The 17,637-nt window shown below is 50.6% G+C and overlaps 1 protein-coding gene across 8 annotated transcripts in view; it reads right to left on the reverse strand.

Annotated features, from left to right (window-relative positions):
• Positions 1 to 8,747: 8,747 nt before the first annotated feature.
• Positions 8,748 to 17,637, reverse strand: part of CEP164 (centrosomal protein 164) — an 81,028-nt gene continuing 72,138 nt past the window's right edge. For 6 of the 8 annotated variants that reach the window (XM_084782631.1, XM_084782630.1, XM_084782629.1 and 3 more), the window contains 12 exons: positions 17,215 to 17,298; positions 17,022 to 17,090; positions 16,566 to 16,741; positions 16,127 to 16,250; positions 15,760 to 15,827; positions 15,160 to 15,367; positions 13,733 to 13,840; positions 12,977 to 13,088; positions 12,214 to 12,573; positions 11,140 to 11,206; positions 10,277 to 10,396; positions 8,748 to 10,096 (listed from right to left, as the gene is read on the reverse strand). In XM_084782631.1, coding sequence (XP_084638757.1) covers positions 10,000 to 10,096; positions 10,277 to 10,396; positions 11,140 to 11,206; positions 12,214 to 12,573; positions 12,977 to 13,088; positions 13,733 to 13,840; positions 15,160 to 15,367; positions 15,760 to 15,827; positions 16,127 to 16,250; positions 16,566 to 16,741; positions 17,022 to 17,090; positions 17,215 to 17,298 — 1,593 coding nt within the window. In that variant the 3' untranslated portion in view covers positions 8,748 to 9,999. Of the gene's footprint in view, positions 10,097 to 10,276; positions 10,397 to 11,139; positions 11,207 to 12,213; positions 12,574 to 12,976; positions 13,089 to 13,732; positions 13,841 to 15,159; positions 15,368 to 15,759; positions 15,828 to 16,126; positions 16,251 to 16,565; positions 16,742 to 17,021; positions 17,091 to 17,214; positions 17,299 to 17,637 lie in introns of those variants that run through there. The other 2 variants (XM_084782632.1, XM_084782634.1) reach the window with 2 other exon arrangements.

Genomic DNA, 17,637 nt, shown 5'->3' on the forward strand with positions numbered 1-17,637 from the left:
TAACAGAGAGACAGAGAGGAAAGAAATGGAGAGGAAGAAGAGGAGAAAGAAAAGAAAATGGAAGAAGAAAAGGAAGAAAGAAGAAATTAAAGCCAGGTGTGGTGGCGCACACCTTTAATCCCAGCACTTGGGAGGCAGAGGCAGGGGGATCACTATGAGTTCGAAGCCAGCCTGGTCTACAAAGCAAGTCTAGGACAGCCAAGGCTACACAGAGAAACCCTCTAGAAAAACAAATAAAAAAGAAGGAGGAGGAGGAGGAGGAAGAAGAAATTGAGAGGAAGAAGAAGAGAAAGAAGGAGGAGGAGGAATCAGGTTTGTACAAAACCCAGACCATTTTATTTGCTAATAATGTTGAGCCACACCCTGTTCCTTAGCTAATGCAAGGTTGCCTGTTAGGACCACACCCAGAGCTCCCAAAGCCCTAATGATTGTCATTCATCTTCAGACAAAAAATGTAACTTCTCACCCTGGAGCCACTGACGGTCTCAGAAGCTGTGTCTTAGCATTCAGGGGGTGCATATAAACATGAAAGTTTGGGAAGATCCCGCTAGAAGGATGTCAGAGAGACCATCCCTTGACTGTCTGTCGGCCAACAACCAGAGCTGGACGAGTGGTCTCAATTTAGCTGCACAACAGATTTCCTGGAAGACCTGGCTAAAAACTGCAGAGGCCAGAATCTCACCACCTCAGTCAAATCAGAACTTGTCAGCATTTAGTTGAGTATTTGTATTTTTATTATGGTAACAATGCATAACATAAAATTTTCCATGTTAAGTATTCTTTTTTTCTTCTTGGTTTTTTGAGACAAGGTCTCTCTGTGTAGCCTTGACTGTCTTGGACTCGCTTTGTAGACCAGGCTGGCTTCAAACTCACAGTGATCCGCCTCCCTCTGCCTCTCAAGTGCTGGGATTAAAGGCATGTGCTACCACCGCCAGGTGTTAAGTATTTTTAAATGCCCACTTGAGCAGCATTCAGTATATTCACTTAACTACTCAACTGTTCCTCTCTATTTCTAGAGCTTTCTATTTTTTCTATAAGGTTGGCTGTTTTGGTGACCTCATATGAGTGCAGTTGTTCAGTATCAGCCATTTTATATCTAGTTTATTTCATATAGAATAATATCTTCAAGCTTCATCCATGCTGTATTTTATTTATTTATTTGTTTGTTTGTTTGTTTATTTATTTAGAGTGTTTTGTTTGATGGCTGGTTGGTTACTTGGCTCATTGGTTGGCTTTTGTTGTTGTTGTTGTTTGTTTGTTTGTTTTGAGTCAGGGTGTTTCTATGTAGCTCTGGTTAGCTTGAACAGGATGGCCTAGAACTCTGGCAATCCTTCTGCCTTCCCCTGCCAAGTGCATGAAGTTCAGGTGTGCACACACCACACCTGGCCCATGTTGTATTTTTTTGTCATTGTGGTTTTCCTTTTGTTTGTTTGCTTGCTTGAGACAGGCCCTCTCTGCCAGAATCCACTTCTCTTGGACAGTAGCAGCAATGAGAGGGAGGGAAACAGCTGCCAGTTATGTGCTGCTCTTGAAATGATCCACATCTGGTTTTGTGTCTTAAACAGGGTTCAAAAAGTCCTTCAGGGTTGCCTCATCCAAGTTTCCATCCAAAAGCTGGTTCCTTCCTGAGCACACCTCCTTTTACAGCATCAGTGTGTCCCCCAAAGGTTCTCACATCAAAAATTTAGTAGTATCCAAAGTTACACATAGACAGTATTTGGGTTCTTTGAGGGGTGATTAAGATTAGAGAGGGCCATGGTATTTTTTTTCTTTTGCCGGGATTCAATGCTCTGATCAAGAGCAACCTAAGGAAGAAAAGGCTTTATTTGGCTTACACTTCCCGGTCACGGTCCATCATTGAAACTTTCAGGTCACGGTCCATCATTGAAACGTCAATGGGTTGCTCCCAGGGTGGGCTGAAGATGCCCAAGCACCGCTAGCTCAGTTGGTAGAGCATAAGACTCTTAATCTCAGGGTCGTGGGTTAGAGCCCTACATTGGGCGCCACCTGTAGGCTCAATTACCTTAACAATTATACTTTATTATGAACTTATTAAACGAGCATACCTCCCTTACAACCGGACTAGCCTAAACTGGAGGGAAAGGAGATTAAAACAAGATTGAATCCTTCTGGGTATCAGTTCCTAGGAACGATTCTCTTGGAGTAGTCAGCAGGATTTAAGCAGACCATCAATTCTACCAAAATTGCTGCTGGAACCTGGAGCAACCGGAACCTGAAGCCTCAGCTGGAGTCCAAAGCCTTGAAGCCTTCCCTGGAGCAGTTCTCTTTAGGAGTGTCTCAAAGTTCAGGGATGAACAGCCCAAAACCAAGTCCCAACAAAAAGCCTCCTCTCCTGTTTTGGGCTCAGCTATATATCCTCTCAGTCTGTTCAAGGATTATTTTTCAGCTGACAACAACCAAGCCCCCACCCACCCCAAAAAGTGGTTTTACTTCTAAGTGGAAAAACATCCTGCTCTCTCACATCTAAGTAGTAAACATCCTGCTCTCTTCCCCATCCCACACTTAGGATCAAAACAAAACCATGTTTTATCTCCTCTTCAAATATGTGATGGAGAGGTGGGACAGAGAAAAATGGAGCCGTATGTGTACTATGGAGAGAGGTGATGGCGGTGACAAGTGAGAGAGAGGGCTGGTGGACATGCTGTCTTTGCCCAGTAGGTTGGTGGGATGGTTTACAACAGCCTGGAGCTTATGCAGAAGCAGACTCAGGCCCCAGAACCTGCTGCCGTGGGATGCCCCTGGCTCTGGACAACAAAGGTTGACTTTCTGGATTGGACCTCCTCAAAGGACCACTGTGGCCCCCAAAGCTACCAGAGGCCTTCCTCACGTCTGGACTCCAGTTGGTCCTCCCATCCTGCTGTCCTACCGACCACAGATGCTCTCTTTGTGGCTCTTCCCCAAATCTTCCCCAGACCTGGGATCCAGTTTTTATACCAGGGGACAGAGGCTTGGATGTGGGCTACTGATGGATGAGAACCAAGTTCCTCTTTGTCTCTTTCACAGGTTAAGATGATACGGGCTGTTATAAAAATAAACAAACCCCAGTGATTTAACAAATGTTTGCCTCTTGCTCACATGAAATCCAGCTGGTGGTAGTGTGTTAGAAGGGCCTGTGCTTTGAGCACATGTGTAGGTGCTTGTGGTGCTTTGAATGAAAATGACCCTCATAGGCCCACAGGGAGTGGCACTAATTAGGAGGTGTGGCTTTGTTGGAGGAAATACGTCACTGGGGGTGGGCTTGGAGGTTTCAGAAGCTCAAGATGGAGCCCACTGTCTTGAGCCTTACTGCCTGCTGATACAGATGTAGAACTCTCAGCTCCCTCTCCTGCACCACGTCCTCTTCCCGCCATGACAGTAACGGACAACCTCTGAACCTGTAAGCCAGCCCCAATTAATATATTTTTACTTTCTAAATATTGACATGGTCATGGTGTCTCCTCCTCACAGCGGCAGAATCCTAACTACGACAGGGCCTTTGCCATCTTCACTAAGTGGCCTTCAATCTCTCTTCAGGCATTGGCACCCAGTTGGGGAGAACAGTGGTGACTAGGAAGATGTTTTTTTGGACTGTGTGTGATGGCAGCATGCCTCACTTCTGCCACATTCCACCAGTCAGCACATAGTCTTATGGCCCCCATCTGGAAGTGAAGGGGCCCTGGAACTGCAGTCACTTCTCACTCACCTTTGCCAATTCTTCTCTTCCTCTTTCTTCTCATCTTTATCCTCTTTGTTTTGTTTTTTGTTTGTTTGTTGTTTTTGTTTGTTTGTTTGGTTGGTTGGTTTTTGAGACAGGTTTCTCTGTGTAGCCTTGGCTGTCCTGGACTTGCTTTGTAGACCAGGCTGGCCTCAAACTAACAGAGATCTGCCTGCCTTTGCCTCTGCCTCTCGAGTGCTGGGATTAAAGGTGTGTGCCACCTTGCCTAGCCATCCTCCTCTTTTTCCTCTTGAGACAGTCTATGTAGCATATGCTGACCTTGAACTCCCTACATAGTTGAAGATGACCTTAAACTGGTTCTCCCAAGTGCTAGGTGTTGGGACAAGTAGCTGAGCTACCTATTTAACATACCAAAGCTGACTTGGCCTCCAGGTTTTCCCAGCATCCTTCAGTCCCTACCAGGACAGACGGGGCTGTGAGGATGGGGCTGCCCCATGACATCAGTAGCTGCATAAGAAACCTGAGATGCTATGCTTCTCTGTACCCATGATGCTCTCTATCATGTTATAATATAGCCAGAAGGTCCTCACCACGTTCTGAGCAGATGCTGCCCCATGCTCTCTTGGACTTTTCAGCCTGCATAGCTATGAAGAACGAAAGGCCTACTTATTTTTTATTTCATTTTATTTTATTTTATTTTATTTATTGCATATTAAGTGCTTTACAGAAGAAGTTACCAGATCTCATTATAGATGGTTGTGAGCCACCATGTGGTTGCTGGGAATTGAACTCAGGACGTCTTGAAAAGCAGGTGGCACTCTTAACCACTGAGCCATCTCTCCAGCCCCTAAAGGCCTACTTATAAATTACTCAGTCTTGGGAATGTGGTTATATAGCAACAGAAAACAGACTGAACCCAACAAAGGTGCCGCAGCCACCTGTGGACGGCTCTGGCAACAAGAGCTCTCCTTGTACCAGGCCTTCACCGTCCCCACAGAAGGAATTTCATCCCACCCTAGCCGCTGACCTAGTGAACGGTTCGATCCATTAGCGGATGGAGGCAGAACTGTGGAAGGTGGAGTATGGAGGAAGTGGGTCCCGGGGCTGCCACCTTGACCCAGCCCTTCACCACACCTCAGCTCTGCTTCCCATCTACAAAGGAAAGAAACTTCTCCACCATAACGTTCTGCCCACGGTCATGCAGCTAAGACACCAGAGGCTGAATCCTCTAAAGCGGTGAGCCAAAACCAACCCCTCCTCTTCAACTTATTTCTGCAAGGTATTTTTCATAAGGTAATTAAGATATATTGTCTTTGGACTGTTTTTAGCTGATGAACTCCCTAAGTGCAGAGGATGGTTCCATCTGTTTCCTGCTGCAGCGATGACATGAGGGCCTTGAGAGTAAGACATGTTAGCCATGGGTGGCTAGAGGGTAAAAAGTGGGAAACATGGGTAGGGAGTACAGTGAGAATCCAGACGGCTAGGCCATCCTCTCTCTCTACCCCCTTTTGGTTGGCCAAGGGAGACTGTGCCATTCCAGGCCTGGTCCTGCCTATCTGTGGCTGTTCAGGATCCATCAGTACACGGATGACACATGACACCTCTCCACAAGCTCTGAGTCTGATCCGGGTTCAGCATCAGAGAAGCCACCTGCAAAGCCCCTGCCCATCACAGACCCTTTGATAGTGTGACTGCCACATTGCTCCCATCTACCCTCTAGAGTCCCATTGCCTCTCAGGCGCTGACACCCTCCAGGAGATAAGACCAGAGAAGACCTTGGCCTCCACTCCCTCCTCTCCTTATTGTCATGGGTTTTGGAGGCTGGCAAGGGGGTGGTTATCATCAAACCAATCCTGCTGAACCTGGCTATGATGGGACAGAATGGAAAGTAATCTACCTAGCCCAGAACGAATTTGTTGTAGATACAGCTACAATAGATCCCTGCCCAGTCCCAGGTAGCAGGAGCCTAAGGGGCAGCATCTGTGAGCCAGGGAGACAGGTAGGGAGTTAGACACAGGCCTCAGACTGAAGAAACATCTACTTGCATCTGCTGCAAGGCACAGAATCTCCAAGACCCTGACTTCCCTGCAAGGCCAGTGACTCCCAGCATCCTCTGCATCCTCACTGCTTGCTGAGGGCTATTCCAAGGGCTCCTTTGCTCAGGCATCCACTTTACATGACAGGTACAACCTATCTACACATAGAAAACAGAGGCGTCAAGAGGCTAAAGTGGGAACCATTGACACATACAACCTTAGTTTTCTTTTTTGCAGTGGAGGTGGGGGCGCATTCCATGGTGTGTGTGTGTGGAGGTCAGGGGACAAGTTTGTGAAGTCAGTTCTCCCATTCCACCCTTACACGCATTCCAGGGACTGAACAGGTCTCCAGGTTTGTGCAGCAAGCCCTGTTACTCTCAGCCATCTCACTTGCCCCTCCCTTTATTTTTAACTCTTACTATTTCTCCAAGAGCAGATGTATCTGTCTTCAGTGGTGATTTTACACCAGAGAGCAATGACTCCAAAGCAGGCTGACTGCTCCCATCCTAGGATTTTTTTTTTCTTTAATGGGTATAGATTAACCTGAACTGGGTCAAAGAACTGGGGCAGCTCCGAACACAGCCTCAGGGACACTGCCTATCCCAGTCTGTTTCTTGACAGATAGAAAATGTCCTTCAGCGAATAGGCTGCTGAGGGTGCCTGGGGCGGGCGGGGGGTGGGGGTGGGGGGGCAAGGAGACCTATTGCTGAGCTGACTTTATGACTTCAGTAGTGCTGTCTCAGCTCTGGTTTAGTCATCCGGAGTGTCCTCACTCAGGCCTCCGTCTGACTAGAGGCCAGTGCCTGGGGAAGCAACTGACATGTAGTGTGCGTGGAAGTGAGATGGGCACTTCAAGAAGGAAAGTGAAGAACCCAAGCAGCTGCCCAACAGGAGTACAGCGACCCTTTCCTCCCAGCCACCTTGTGCTCAGGCGCGTCTCTGATCCTGTGGCCAGTGGTCCACCTGGGGCCAGTGTGGAGCTTGCTTTGCTCATCCCACACTTGGCATCAGCAACTTCTCCCCTGTGCTTATCCTCTTGGCTTCACATTGGAAACAACCAGAGGCGGAGGAGAGGAGAGCATTACCGGAGGGCATTGGGAAACCGGCAGATCTGGTGTTAGGAATGGCACTTCCCCTACTAGTAACAGTGTGTTGGGGGTAAGCGGGTCAGAAGCAGCCCTCGCACACCTGTATTATCTCCAGAAGGAATTAATAGTGCCTGTCACTTTCAAAGAGCATCACATAGGACGTGGATAGAGTAGGTGTGATATCATCTGAATATTGAGCTATCTGACTATAGGGTCCACTCAAAGTAGCTGTCATCTAAAAAATTTCCTCCAGGGGTGAGATGGCTCTTGATTTTAATCCCCAGGTCCCACATGATAGGATTTGTCCTCTGACCTTCACATACTTTTTTTTAAAAGTAATTTCAAACAATTTACGTTTCCTCTCAAAGCCTCAGGTAAACCTGCCCACGCTGTTTCTTGTACAGTAAAGGAGTGAGCCGAGTAGGGCTCCAAACAATGTACGCCTACCTCTTCACCTGTGTGCTGATGTGTCGGTCACATGTGGGACCTCTGGAAAGTGACTAGAAGGGAAGATGGAGCCCTCTTGAACGGGATGAGGGCCTTCGAGGAGCCTAAGGAAGCACACTTCACTCTCCCACCATGAGAGCACAGCTAGAAAGCACCATGTAGGAACCAGAAGGCTCCTCAGCAGAGTCTGCTGGAACCTTGGCCCTGTGAGAATGCTTTGTGCTGTTTGCCACCCTAGTGTAGAGTATTTGGACAGTCTGGTGGCTCTTCTCGGTCGTAATTAAATGAATGCAGACATGGAGGGCATGCCTATGAGGGAGTTTTGAAGTGGGTGGATCCACTTCTGGTCCAGACCTTTGAGGTAGGAAGGCACATGTCTTTCTTTTTTGGTTTGTTGTTGTTTTGGGATTTTTGGTTTTTCAAGACAGGGTTTCTGTGTGTAACAGAGCCCCTGGTTGTCCTAGACTGCTTTGTAGACCAGGCTGACCTCGAACTCACACAGCTCTGCCTGCCTCTGCCTCCTGGGGTGGGGGCAGCTACACTGGATATTGATCCCAGAGCCACATGCATGCTAAAAACAAGTCAATTAGATAACACTACATCCCCAGCCCTAAATACCCTTTTTAAAACCCTGGCCCACAAGGGCTTTACTACTGCTCGAGACCACCACCAGTTCCAGGATGCTAGGTGTTCAGACCAAACTGCCAGGGACTGCGCCGCCAGCCTGTTGTGGGCAGTGGGATCTGACTTTCAGAAACGGATGTAGGCCAAAGCCTAGTTACCAGCTCTGTGACCTTGACCTCTCTGAGCTTGAACTTCCTCATCTCTAAAATACCCTAAGGTTAAGATGACAAAGAAGAGCATGAGAAAACCATGGCAGCATGCAGCAGGTGTGGCTTCCTGTCCGTTTCCTTCTCCCTCCCTCCCTTTTCCATTGGTTTTCTATACAGATGCATGAAACTGGGCGCATGGGTCGGTTCTCCTAGCTGTTCCCTTGCTATAAAATTCAGAATGTAGTACACTGTTCACTGGGGGGAGCAGGATAAAACCTGCTTGATTTTGCCAGCTTAAGACATGTGTGAGGGGCACAGCTCTGTCTACACGGGGAGAAGAAACCCAGTCTTTGGGGAACTAGCCCCATGGGTCTCCAGCCTAGCAAGTGGAAAACAGGGAAGGGTTAGAGAGTGCATGTGGGTGAATTCCCTGAGGACTGGTGGCAGGAGTAGACCTGAGGGTGTTCTGGGGTAGGCGGATGGCATGCAGGCTTCTACACTCTACTAGGGCCCCAGGTACGTAAAGGTCTCTGAGTCTTGCTTTTTCTGTTACCCATAAAAATGGAAAAGGCCACAGTTGGACCAAACTCCACACCCGTTGGGGCAATTAAATCAGATACCCAGGGAGGTATTCCATGAACAGTCCTTGTCCCCGCCTCCCTTTCCCTCAGGAGAAAAGGACACAAAGGCCTCCAAAGAGACCAAGCACATTCACAGGACTATCTCATAGAAAACGGACTTGCAGAGATTTAATAGATGCAAAAAAACACAGGATTGTCGCCAGAGTTGGTCGTATCGCATGAGCTGTTCTCAAGGCACACAGAGTGAACAAACAACAAAATGGACTTTTTCGGTGTGTGGTCGGCTGATGACTAAAAAATATCTAAGAGGGTAAAGTGCCAACTGGCTGTTAGCGGCTTACTCCATGGCGAAGAAATGAGGGATGAAGCACTGAGGCCCTGGGGGTGGCAGGGGTAAAGGCAGCCCGTAGCTTCGCGAGACAAGAAAAATGAGGACATTTTGTTTAAACAAGGAGACAGCTGCTGAGAACATTGCCCGTGGCTCCTGCAGAGCCCGCTGAGTGGAAGTGAGGCCCTGGAGGCTTGAGCCAGAAGCACCTGGTCCAAGATGGCCCTTGTCAGTGCCCGGCACTAGTCAGCCCCGTCCATGAGCTCTGGAAAGAGTTGATAGTTGGACTGGATAGGTGGTCCAGGTAGAAGGACAGATGGAAACAGGGCTCACAGATACACTTGGGATGTTAAAGAAGAGAAACACGAAGACGGAGCAGATCCATCCCCGACCTTTCCTATGGCTTTCGGCTTCCTGGAAAGAGAGATGCTTGAGACCTGAGGGCAAGGGAGAACTCCAGAGAGCATCCTAAGGGAAGGGAAGGAGCTCCTGAGGAGATGAGGAGAGCACAGTGCTTGCTGAGGAGCCCTCCAGCAGGACTCAGGCAGCTGAGCCCAAACCTGAGACAGAAGACATTTAAAAGGAAAAGAGGCAAAAAGACAGGGATAGATGCAGTCCTTCCAGGGCTGAGGTAACAAAGAGGCCCAGGCCCAGGTCCAGCACAGGGTATGCCCGGCTAGGAAGCTGTGTAAATAAAGGACCACTCTTGACAGGAGAGCTCTCAGAAGGGACCAACCTCCCCCAGGAAGGTTCTTTAGCTCCCCCAAGGCAATTGCTTTAATTGATGGTGGCCACACCCCCAGAAGTCTTCGGCAACCACACCTCAGTGCCATCTTGATGCAGAAGCTCGCAAATGTCCACGTGTTCCTTCTCAGGACAGTCCATGGTTGCAGCCTGTGTGGCTGATTACAGCCATGCGGTGCTTTCCACCCACCTACCCAGTGCTTCCTCCAAGTCCTGGGTGGAGTACACAATGGAGGGCATGCTTGATCAGGGAGAAGTAAAGTGCTGATGGCTCCTTAGGCACTTGTTGTAGAGGAGGAGGCGCCGCCCTGGCTCCCCTACAGGGCTCAGTAGTGAAACACATTCAGTCTGTTGTGTTCATCCAGGCCCAGCTGCAGCACGTTTGAAGTGGTTGTTGGTTTGGGCACCGAGGAGAAGAGCTGTCTAGCCACAAAGTGAAGGAAAACTGGATGGCTGGGCCGAGCACGTCCAGGTGGGTGCTAAGAAAGGGTCTACAGACCAACAGGATGTTCCTTAGACACCACAGAGGTCTGTGGTGGAGCTCAGCCAGTCAGCTGCTACAACAGACAGGGACGAGAGCTTGGGGACCAGCTGAAAGGATACACCTTGGGGTCATTCCTGAAATGTTCCAGCCACTTCCTGTTGGACTCGATCATGTTCTGAATGCTGACACTGTCCTTGGGGACTCGAGAATGGGAGCGCTGCAGGAGGTGGAGCTGCTCCCTGGGAAGGAGAGGAAGAGAACAGGCAGGAAGGGGGGGGTGTGCCAGAGTCAAGCGCCTGCCCCCTCTTCCCCTCGCTGACCCTCCACCCCCTGGGGAGGCAAGCATCAGCTCCCCAAAGGGAAGGTGCTGGCTGCCCTCCAACCCCTTTCTGTGCATTTGATGCAGAACCTGCTCTGGACCTGCACATCTGTCCATGTCATCAGCAGGAAGCTCCCTTCTGTCCACCCGCTCTCAGGCTGGCCCAGAAAGCAGAGATGGTTGTGGGAGTTACAGACAGGGCTGGGGGTGGGGAGAGAGTAAGATGAATAGGAGATTTGGCAGAGAGTAAGATGAATAGGAAATTAATAACAGGACTAAATAATTGCCTGTCTGTCTCCCCCATCGGGTGTCCCTCTCACTCCAGATGTTGCTCAGCAGGTTCTGGAGGAGAAGGGGCCATAAGAACCGGACAAAGAGCTCAATGGCAAGGACAGGCCAGAGCCCAGGGTTAGTGCAGCATAAGATGAGCAGAGTTTCACCTCAGGCCCAGCACACAGGGTCTGTAGGGCTAGTCAGAAACGCCCCTCCCTACACACCTCAGCAGCAGGGATCTGACTTGCTATGGTGGAGTTCCTCAAACTGCCTGGGCTGGGGCAACAGGACCATGAGGTCTGTCCCCACCTGTCCCTGGTGCCATCGGCCCAGGGAGGCAGAGTGAAGATCTTGACTGTGAGGCTGCACCCAGCACACCGCCTTGCTTACCTTACAGACACGTAGCCCAGCTTGTTCTCTAGTGGGGGAGGGCAGCCGTTGAGCAGAGGGATGCCAGCTGGAACAGCAAGGGGGAAGGAGTTCACGGGCAGCGGACAGCTGAGCCAGCCCCAGCCCCAGCCGGTCACCTCCATGTTCACTAGCGGCACCTCCTACATTGCCAGGAAAGGATGTCCCCAGGACAATGGCAGGGAAAGCTTCCATGGTGGGGGTGAGAGGCAGGTGACAGACAAGAACTGTCCTATTTACTTTGATTCTAAAAATCTAATTTTTAATTTGGGCTGGGTAAAAAGAGGACCTTTTTGGTTTTACTTTTTTTCTCAAATGGTTGACTTTATATGACTTATGTCCCTCAACAAGGTGAGGAAACTAGGTCCCAAGACAGAAGCCAGGGCCAAGGGGTCATAAGTACACGGTCAAAACTTGGTGTGTGACTCCTTCACTCACAGGGTATTCTGAAACTTACTAGGCCTCACTGAGTCTCAACTTACTTGTCTATAAAATGGGGATAAATAATTACTACCTCAGAGAACTACAATATATAGACTAAGTGAAGAGGGGGGTGTGTGTCTGTGTGGGTATATATATATGTACATGTGTCTGTGTATCTGTGTCTGTGTACATATATCTGTGTGTGTCAGTGTATGCTCATGTGTGTATATGTACGTGTGTGTATGTATTTGTGTGCAAGTCTGTATGTGTACATGTGTATGTATCTGTGTGTACATGTAAGTGCGTGTATATATAAATGTCATAGTGTACTACACTAATGACAGATATTAGTATTCTGCCAAGCTCTAACACTGACAATAAAAGCTCCAAGCAGTGCAGGCTTGGTGTAAAACATCCCAGCACAGAGCCTCCAGCTGTAGGGACACCAGCAAGGTCTCCCTTCACCAGGGCCCCCCAGACAGAGGCAGTGGACCAAAGGTCATGGCAGAGGTGAGGGGTAGGCAGAAGAAAGAGGAAGGACAATTATGAGAGAGGACATAAGGGCAGAGGGGAGAGAGGAGAAGGCTCCATTCAGAAACCACCACCCAGGGCTATGGGGAGGTAGGGACCTACAAGGAAAATACTTGCGCCACTTCTCCAGCAGGAAATCATCCACAGTTTGCGAAGAGGAGGCAGAGAGCTTGGAGCCCTGTCCAGGGTCCCAGGCCCACTGAGTGGATGTGGGTGTAACAGATGACAAGGATGAGGGCTTGGTCAGGGAGGAGTAGGCAGGGCCAGGGACACTCTTGGAAGACCGAAGTGAGGAGCTGAGGGGTGGAGGCGGTGGCTGGCCGCTGAGGAACTGTGGTGGCGCCTGGGAGTTGAGGCTCCCCAGCACGTTCAGGACACCGTTTAGCTCACTGCTGATTCGCTGAAGGGAACTGCTCAGGTAGTGGATCTTGTTGGGGTCAGCAGAGCTTGGGGGTGCGGTGACTACAAGGAAAGAGGCAGATGGTGGGAAAGGATTCTAGCTCTAGTTGTACCTGAGCATCCCGCTGCTGCCTCTCCCTGTCCCTGTCCCTTATAGGAGGACACAGGAAAGGGGGCAGGGCTTCTGTGTCCCAGACACAGGGCCCAAGGACATAAGAAGGAAAGAAAAACAAGGTTGCTGACCTCACTGCAGGCCAAAGCCACTGAGAGCAGGTGGCTGCAGGACAGAAAAGGGATCCTTGGCCCTTCCATCCCTCCACGCTGCAGACCCAGCACTGATGGTGTACCTCATCCAGACACAGGCTCAGTGCAGGGCTGAGGGTAGGGGCAGGACCATGGCTCAACCCTCCCTCTCTGCAACACTACACGTCTCCCTCCCTGGACTTCCCTGTGTGCTGACACTCACTGTGAGGCAGGGGGCAGGACTCAGAACTCTCGCTGCTCAAGTCTTCCATGTCACTGAGATCGAAGGTCACCTTCTTGAGAGAGGATCCTTTCAGGGTGTCCTCGTCAGACACCTGACAGGTAGAAGTGGCCATTAGCACTGTCCCTTCCTGTGTGTTTTCAATCCACCTGCCATGTGGTAAGTGAGGACTGAGCCTGGTGAGTTGGTTCTTCTGGGGTCCAGGGTTCTATAGGCTCCCGAGGAGAGGCGTACCACAAAGTCTGCCTCAGTGGAGAAGCTAAGCTAAGAGAACCCAACTGCCTGTTGAGACAGGACAAGAGGAACCCCAGCATCATCCCCCAAAACTAGCCTTGCAGTCTCCTCATTTGAGGCGCCCACTGAGCCTCCCAAACCAAACCTGGGACATGAAGGAGAAATTTCACACAGCCTCAGGGAAGGAAGGAAGAGACACCCCTGATGTCACACTTGGTCACACTTCTGAACCCATGTAGGAAGAAAAGAGCGAGCCCCCAATTCTGTGGCATTCACCAAGAATGCTGTGACCGAGCAGCAGAAGCTCCAAGGGTGGCTTGAACCATCAGCACAGACACCGACCGCTCAGGTGTTCTGACAGAGCCAATGCCTCTGGTACCCAACAGGCAAGAGCCTGACTGGAGATCCAGTTCTCCCTGAGGCAGCCGGAGGAAAGCAAGGATTCCAGGAGAGGAGGGGGAGGGGGCGCCACACTGGGCTGTGTGTGTGGCCACAGGACAATACCTCCTCCAGTAGAGAAGATTCCAGTTGGTTGAGCTTCTCCTCTTTCTTCTTCAACAGGTCGTGGCCTTTCCGCATAGCAGACTTCATCTCATCCAAGTGCCTGGTCTCCTGTGGCCAGGGAGGGAAGCAGCTTTAGCTTGGGGGCTGGAGCTCCAGCTCTGATATTCAATCACTTGGGGGGGGGGTCATAAACACATGCCTTAACTCTCACCTGAGTTCACCTGAGTGAACAGCTACTCTGCCCTCAGATCCTGAGAACTAACGGGACAGTGTGTTCTATGCAGCTGGAATACAAGCACGCCTTTAATCCAGGAGATAGAGGTAAGCAGGTCTGAGTCCAAGGCCAGCCTGGTATAGTACAAGTTTCAAGTAACAGAAAAGCCTGGGTCCAAACGTAAGGGTGCAGGCCTTTAATCCCAAACAATGAAGGTAAAGAATTTGTAGAAGGAAGCACCCATGTTTGAAAGTGATGTCTAATTGAGTGGCAGAAAACATGACGAATCAGGGAAAGAGCTGACAGAACAGGATACACCCAACTCTCATGAGAGAGGAAACGGAAGCTACTTAAGGGGCAGAGCAGAGAGAGGAGGCAGCTGTACTGGGCCAGTAATAGACAGGTTGCAGAGAAAGAGCAAACTAGACTCAGGCGAAGACTGAATGAGCCAGAGAATGAGAAGGAGTCAGAAGACTAGAGCCGATTGCTGGAGTTAACTTGAGGCCAAGCAGAACAATTCAGGGGCCATGAGAGAAGCCAGACTGAATAAGTCAGCTGGGAGAGGAGTTTGAGCCAGAACAGCTGAGTTGAAGCAGCCAGCCCAGAGCTCAGAAAGAACAAGAAAGGGTGAGCTTATTGAGCAGTAAGTCTCAAGACCGAAAACACTCTAGGCCTAGGTTAAATTGTATGGTGGCTAGAAGCTTCCAGGACTAGGCCTAGGTTAGCAGGCGGAGGCTGTAAGCCTCCAAAATAGCAATTGAATTCGTTGAATTAGAGTTCCTTTTACACATCTGTGTCTTTTCATTACAATTCAGACCATCCAAGAAGGTAGCCAGAGGGGGTAACTTTGAGTAACTTTACACTGAGCGTATTCCAAGATGTTCATGTGCCCAGTGTACCCGAGTGGCAAGGAGCATCGGATTTGAAATGTTTTCCAATTTGGGACTATCTGCATAGGCTTTACCACTTGAATTTATTTAGGGGTTAGGGGCCCTCAACCTGTATAGCTCACACATTAAAGATGATGAATATGAAGATAAAATAATTAACTACTGGAGAAGGTGTTTACCCATGATGTGCTACCATGACAAGACATGTGACTTCGGGACCCAGGTGCTCCATCTCAGGGTTCCCAGAATGATCAGCTGAGGAAAGCCAGTAGCCCCCAGACCCCCCCAACACAGGTTGCCATGCCCCCCTCTAGGCTCCTCACCTCATTCAAGTTCTTGCACACATTTTCCAGGACCTTGGTGCCTGGCAGGTCTTCGTCCCCCTCCTGGGCACTAGCCAGCTCATGGCCCCAGTGCTGTTGGGCGGCTTTCAGAGCCGTCTGTCGCCTCCGCATGGAGCGTGTCTGCCGCACCAGGAACTCCTTAGCACTGCGAACAGCTACACCCTCGGCAGAGAGGAAGTGCCGGATACTACGGGGAACAGCACGAAGCAGGGAAGAAACACTGATGACTACTGAGCCATGGGGCTGGCCACTTCCCCAGCACACGTCCACCTGAGCAAACAGAGGAGCTCCAGGGCTGAGGCAGTAGATACCACTGCTTTAAAAAAGCCAAAACAAAACCTACAGAGTGTGGCATGTGGGGCCAATAGCTCACAGACACCCTGGGGAGTGTGCCTGGGATGTAGATTCAGAGAGACAGACATTCCCAGCATGCCGTGCCACAGATTGTAGGATCTTAGCTTAGAAGAGAAGATTCTTCCATCCCCGGGCCATGCCTTGACCCAAACCCCACTGACGGTCACTGTCATCTCAGCTGGGATGCGCAGCTCTCAGGGAGCAAGATGGGCTAGGGAAACGCACCTGTCCATGGACAGGTCAAGCTCCTCCTTACTCTGGGAGAGAGAAGAGGACACCTCTTGGGTCTCGTTCTGCAAACACATAGTGGAAAAAGCTGAGCACAGCAAAAGCAAATGCCTAGGATGCTAAAGAGATCCTGAAGCCCCTCCCCGGGGTCTTAGCCAGAGAAACAGCTCTGCCAGCCCCTGGGTGCTCGTCACATACAGGTACCATTTGAATGACAGAGCGGACATGGGGGACATGGGGGGCAGGGAGAGGAAGAAGGCTAGACTCTACATAAAGCAAAGCCAGGATTCTCTCCAAATGTCCGACCTTCCTGCTGCCCACAGCAGCCCCCACCATCACTCCCAGGCCTTGGCCCCTAGCTCACTATGCCGAGGGATTTCCTCAGGTCCTCAATGTGGAGACCGGGCTCCAAGTGTGGGGAAGCATTATTCTCAGCCGCCAGCTCTTTCAAGACGTCCTGCTTCCTTTGTACTTCAGCCTCTAGGCTGCTGTGGTGAGGAAGGGAGCAGGAGGCAGGGCGGTGAGGCCAGGACACTTAAGACTCACTCCCACAGGGCAGGACTGAGATGTGGACACCAGCACCCAGAATCCACTAGTTCTTTTCGTCTCGCCACTCCACTCCCTACAAAGTGCAGCAGAACTGTGCTGGTTGCTTCTGCCTGGGTTCCACGCTGGGCCCTCCTCTTCTCCTTTCGGAGGTCCGTGATGAGATAGGGTGGCAGAGGGCAGAGACGGGGCTGTGGGGAGTGGGGGGTGGGGGGGGGAGACACGGGTGGTGGCCAGGAGCAGGGAGCCCACACTACCTCACGTGCTTCTGCAGTCTCTGACTTTGCGCCTGCAGCAGATCCACCTGGGACTCCAGTTCCACCCGCCGGACACGCAGGTCATCGATGACCCTTCGCAGCTGCCTCTTGGACTCCAACATGTGGGCATGCTCTTTCTTTGCTTCCTCCAGGTCCTGATGGGTGGCTGTGGCTTCCTGGGACAGAGGAAGAGAGGAAAAAAAAATACCCAGAGACTCAGTGGGGAGAACGTTAGGGGCAGGCAACATCAGAGGTGTGGGAGACAGAAAACAAGACAGGAGTCGGAAGCTAGAGCCACTAAGGCCACTGGCTCCAGGATGCCACCACAGCCCGACTCCCTGAGGCTTGAAAGTCAGGTCTAGTGGGTAACATGATATTGTCCAACACAGGGTCCTGGACAGGACAGGTGAACAGATGGCGGGGGACAGTCGAGTGGGAGAGGGTAGGCAAACAGACCTCTTTCTCCAGAGCTGCCTGCCTCTGCATGTCCAAGATCAGCTGCTTCTCTTTCCGCATGTTCTCCTCCTGAGGGGAGACAAGCCTCAGCCTGACTGCAGACCCCAAGACTGAGAGGGAGCCTTCCCTCTGTGTTCAAACCCTCTCCCCAAGGTAAGGAAGACAGATCTAGCTCTTGCCCCGCCCCCCTCACCTGGACATCCAGCTGAGCCAGTCTGGCCTTGACATCTTTAGTTCTGGTTGTAAGTTCCACCTCTAAATCTTGTAATTTCCTTTCCTGGAAGAAGTAAAGTAAGACAAAAAGGCATAGGTGTAGAAAGGACGAAAAGTGTAAGTTGAGGGACAGGAGGAAAATCTAAGAAGTCAGCATGCCACACCCCAAGCTCTAAGCTGAACTCAAGCTTGCTTCCTCTTTCCCTGGCCTTGCAGCCTCCTGTGTCCAGCGGGCCAAATCTGCTGATGGGACAAGCAGACATGAATCTGCCCACCCCAAAGACATAGGGCCTTCTCCCAGACTCAGGAAACAAAGGAGCAGAGAGGCCTAGAAACACAGACATGGCATGAGATCCCAATCCTGAAGGTATCAGACTCCACCCCACAACTCTCAGGTCAGCAC

Source organism: Acomys minous (genome assembly GCF_964271855.1).
Source record: "Acomys minous genome assembly, chromosome: 5".
Lineage (NCBI taxonomy): Eukaryota > Metazoa > Chordata > Mammalia > Rodentia > Muridae > Acomys > Acomys minous.